This window comes from Chrysochloris asiatica, unplaced genomic scaffold (genome assembly GCF_000296735.1).
Source record: "Chrysochloris asiatica unplaced genomic scaffold, ChrAsi1.0 scaffold00011, whole genome shotgun sequence".
In the NCBI taxonomy this organism is placed as follows: domain Eukaryota; kingdom Metazoa; phylum Chordata; class Mammalia; order Afrosoricida; family Chrysochloridae; genus Chrysochloris; species Chrysochloris asiatica.
In genome coordinates, this window is record NW_006408529.1 from 16,827,732 (window position 1) to 16,832,805 (window position 5,074).

Here is a 5,074-nt window from a genome sequence, read left to right on the forward strand (position 1 = left end):
AGGTTCAGATCAAGGAAATGACTCACAGTCATAGAGGTGGTCAGTCCCAAGTTCCAAGTGTGGACACTTCTGACTCATGTTGCTGCAGGGTTGATGAACTAACATCAGCAGGTCAGACAGCAGGCAGGCAGGCAGGCAGGCAGGCAGGCAGGCAGGCAGGCAGATTTGGTAAGTAAGTAAAGTAGGCTGTTGATGACTCCAAGGATTTGCCGGTAATAGAGCAGTCCACTGGCTCATATACAAAGAAGCAGAGGTCAGAAGTTGAGCCAGACACAAGACTCTGACCCAGCAGAGAGTAAGCAAGCCTTGCCTTAATGCCCAATATATTGGAAGCAGGCCACACCCTTGAGAAAGCTCTCTTTCAGTTGATTGGCTGCTCATAGCAGACCTCATCATAGAGTTGATTACGTTATATTAAATCTCATCATAGGAGATAACTCCATCTCAATTGACAAACCACTGAGAATCCTGGTGCAGCCAAGTTGACACTCAAATTTCATACAAAATATAAGCACTACTCAGAAAGTTCCAATATGAAAATCCTTGACAAAACTATGATAATTTCAAGGTACAAATAGAACTGTTAAGTTATGGTGTTAATACAAAATCACAGGCAGTAAGGTCCTATTATAAGGAGCTCTGGTAGCGTAGTGGCTACGAATCGGGCTGCGAACCTTAAGGTCCCCGGTTCGAAGTACCAGTACTCTGCGGGAGGAAGATGAGGCTTTCTACTCACGTAAAGATTTACACCCTTGGAAATCCTGTACAGGGTCGCTATGGGTCGGAACCGACTCGACAGCACTTAACAACAACAACAACAAGGTCCTATTATAAGTGATGTTGAAGTGAGTAATTCTTATCAGGTACATTTAGCTAACTCATGTTCAAGTCTATTATGAGTTGCTGATTATACACACACACACACACACACACACACACACACACACACACACATATATATATATAGAGAGAGAGAGAGAGAGAGTGGCTCTAATGAATAGGTTTTAGTGTTTAAATTTTAAGTATGGGCTTTTGTAAACTAATATAGATATGGGATTACAAATCTAATTTATACATATTTATTCTACTCTTTGGAGTCTTGGTGTGTCACTGTAAGATAAACTCAGGACTGAAAATAACAAGGTCAGTGGTTCAAACCTACTAGCTGCTCCTTTGAAATCATATACAGGGCTGCTATGAGTTGAAACCAATCAACAGCACTTAACAAAAAGTCTACTACTATTCATGTCACTTTGGTGACAATTTTATAATGAAATTAAAGAAATTTGATTTTGAAATAGCAAAATTAAAATTTCCTTAAAGAATAAACCAATTTGTATTGCCAAGTGAATTTTCTTTACATAGCTAATTGATGATCTGTCAGGGCAAATTTATATAATTTAATCTGTTGTCAATAGAAATAATATTCTGTGTGGGCTAGTTGGTAGAATATTGGACTTGAAAATAGGAAACTATGGAGCTTTCATTCCAAGTTCCTTTATCTTTATTTATTGACAACTAGTTATTATCAATACTCTGTCCAACATTATCTTTTAAAGAGCACCTTATATAAAAAACAATAAAATTAGAATTCTCCTACCTCAGCCACCTCAAATAAGTAAAAAGATAGATTTGGTGGGAATGTTCTATCTTTTCTTTTCTATATCAAGAATGTTCTGGTTGTTGTTGTTATGTGCCATTGAGTTGGTTCTGACTCAGCAAACTTGTATAGGGTTTCCAAGGAGCAACTGGTGAGTTTGAACTGCCAGCCTTAATAGAACTTACAAAATAATGCAGTGCCCTACATGTATGTTTGGAGCAGGGAAAAAGGAGAGTAATTTTTGAAGAATTAGACATTATCTTCTGTTTAGTAATTTTGAGTTTATCGAAATCTCTTTGTGTTATTAAAAGTATTATCCTAAACGAAGTTTCAGCTTCTTTTATCCTAATTTTTAGACTAATAAAGACTCTAGATAGCAGAATTTAAAACTGGTTCCATATTTGTTTTCTATCTTAAATTATAGTTTATAAGTATCAGGGATTTCAAAAAGTTTGAGGAAAAATTCCATTATCTTTTTATTTCATTTTTCATGAGCCTCTTGGAGCTCCTTTGTATATCTGACCTATATAAAGTGAAGATTTATATATAATTTGATGGGCTTGTGTTTAACACAATAAGATTTAGTAAGAATTAAGAGATATATTACCTGCACCTATAAAATTAAATATGTTTTATTTTCCTATTTTAGGGCCCTAAATATGAAGAACTACAAGACTGCTTCAGTACAATCCTATTAACAGCTGGAAGACAAAGATAAACAACTTTCTATACCTGCATACCAGTAATTTATTATAAAGTGCTAATTATTAAAAATTTTAAGAGAACATGTAGAAAAATAGCTTGATCATTTAAAAACAAATTTAAGCATGTAATTCTAAACTCTTATTTTAGTATTACCACTCAATAGTACTTGCTAATAATTTAACATATCTTTACTGATATATGGTCACCATTAGCCAGAATCATCTCCATAGGAACTGGTTTAATTGGTTTTCTAAGCAGAATATATTATTAAGACATTTTGTGAAATTTTGATAAATCAGTCTATCATTTGAAAACATTATTAGTTCTAATGTTAAAAAAAATTGCAGAATTGAAGGATAGGAGTGGAGGTGGGAGCTAGAGGAATAGAAAATGCACAGTGAATTTGTAACTTGCTACACCTTGTTGAAAGTTTTTGAAAATTGTGTTGCTAACTGGCCAAGTGGGTTGGCTATTACAGCATTTGCAACACTGAAGATACTTATTGGATCCTTGCAATTGCCTAGAATTATATACACATGCATTATATAGGTAAATATTTCAACTTATATGGCACCATGCCTTCTATTTATGGCCTATGTAAAGCATCAGATCATTATAGCCATTGGTAGCCAAAGGTGAGTTGGGGTGAAGAGGGAATACATTTGTTAGAATTATAAAGCTGCAAGATGGGTAATGTTTATGGTGTATTCTAATGCTGCTTTCTAGCTGTTGTCAAAAGCTGCTTCTGTTGGACCATTCCAACTTACAGTTCCCAAATGACCTCTTCTACTTCACTGTAGAGTTGCAGGAGAAAACACTGGACCATAACCTCTTTTTAAAAAGTATCTGTTCTTAGAAGGTATGTTGTTGAGGTTAAGTGCTGTGATTCCAACTCATAGAGATCCTGTATAGGGTTTCTGAGGCGTGGCTGATGAGTTTGAACTACCGGCCTTGTGGTTCAAACAGACCTTGTGGTCCTGTGCTTATCTTATTGAATTTTAGGTATGTTTTATTTTATTCTCCTGGTCTTTAAAGACTTAATATCTTTAGATGTTGTCTTAGGCTGGGTTCTTTGGAGAAACAAGACCAGTACTCACACACACACATATATATGTATATATATCCATATAAAGGAAAAATTCTATTAAGGAAATGGCTCATGACTGTAGATATAGGAAAGTCTCAAGTGCAGGCCAGGCGAACTAGATCAGTGGGTAGCTCTGGAAGGTAGGAATCCTAGGTCGGAACATAAAGCAGGACCTTGGGCTGGAGCAGGGGTGACTTTCAACCAAAGACTGGGAGACAGGCCCGCTGCAGAACTGGAGGCATGGAGCACGTTAGCAGAGTAGACAGGAACAGGCATGCAGAGCCCTCCATTGGGCAGGTCAACAGATGAAGTATGATAATAGAGCAAGTCACTGGCTCAGACTAAAAGAATAGGAAGTTAGAGGACGACCCAGATGCAAGATGCAGACCCCGCTGGAGAGAGTTGTTGTTGTTAGGTGCCATAGAGTCAGTACTGACCTATAGCGACCCTATGCACAAAAGAAACACTGCCTGGTCCTGGGCCAACCTCACAATTGTTGCCACACTTGAGCCCATTTCACTGGGGGTCTTCCTCTTTTTTTCTGACCCTCCACCCTAGCTAACCTCCAGTGACTGGTCCCTCCTGATAATATGTCCAACGTATGAGAGATGAAGTTTGGTCATCCTGGCCTCCAAGGACCACTCTGGCTGCACTTCTTCCAACACAGATCTGTTTGTTCTTTTGACAGCCCAAGGCACTTTAAATATTCTCCCCCAACACCATAACTCAAAAGCATCACTTCTTCTACGGTCTTCCTTTTTCACTGTCCAGCTTCGTGTGCATATGAGGTTATTGAAAATACCATGGCTTGGGTCAAGCCCATCTTAGTCCTCAAGCTGACATCTTTGCTCTTCAACACTTTTATTTTGCCAAAATAATAACCCTATGCGAAGTTGTTGTGTCTTTGCATCGTAAATGCTAATCGTAGATCCTTCTGTCAGGATGCCCGCAGCACGTAGCTCCTCCTCTGGGCCTGGGTCCTGAAAGGAGGCTCTGTAAATCTCGGCAGTTTTAATAATGACAACGATGCCATAAATGATTGGAAAATGGTTTTCATTTTCTTCTCAGTCATTTGATTTGGTCACACACAGCGTTACTAAGTGAACGTCATCTTTCTGTCGGTCAAATTCACTGAGAAGTTGGTGAGTGAGTTTCTGTGACAGCTGCCTGTCTTCACTGAAGCTGCCCACAAGGTGCACTTCCAGCCTTCCACACTGAGTGTGATCGCAAAAGGACTTTTTGGCGTTCATGATCAAGGGGACCTCGGCTTTGGTGTCGGTACCATCACAATGTGTCAAGCAGGTAGCCCCATTACCTGTGTGCCTCAGGACCACAATATGACAAGTGGTAGCATCATCAGAATCCAGAACGGAGATGGAGCCATCCTTTGGGGAGGTCACTGCACGCTCTCTTTGCTGAACATACAGCAGGCCCTGGGTCCCATTTGTTGAACACACTGACCTCTGAGAAGTCTGGCTCTTTCCTCCAGAGTTGGGTGAGCTCGGACAAGGTCCTCCGCAGATTGCGGCAGCCGTACTCGCCGCCCCTCCAAAAACAGCAGCATCACGGTGGCAGCGGCCCAGGAGGCGGTGGCCTCCCCAGTCCCGGGGCTGATGGCTGCCTCTGCTCTTCAACACTTTTAAAGAGGTCTTGTGCAGCAGATTTGCCTAATGCAATACGTC

The 5,074-nt window shown here is 39.8% G+C and overlaps 1 protein-coding gene and 1 pseudogene across 1 annotated transcript in view; one reads left to right on the plus strand and one right to left on the minus strand.

The window, feature by feature from the left end:
* Nucleotides 1–2,298, plus strand: part of LOC102840760 (chromosome unknown open reading frame, human C4orf47) — a 39,750-nt gene extending 37,452 nt beyond the window's left edge. Inside the window, exon 7 of the mRNA XM_006834508.1 lies at nt 2,250–2,298. Coding sequence (XP_006834571.1) covers nt 2,250–2,298 — 49 coding nt within the window. The remainder of the gene's footprint in view (nt 1–2,249) is intronic.
* Nucleotides 2,299–2,482: 184 nt separating this feature from the next.
* LOC102841142 lies at nt 2,483–4,956 on the minus strand (annotated as a pseudogene).
* Nucleotides 4,957–5,074: the final 118 nt, after the last annotated feature.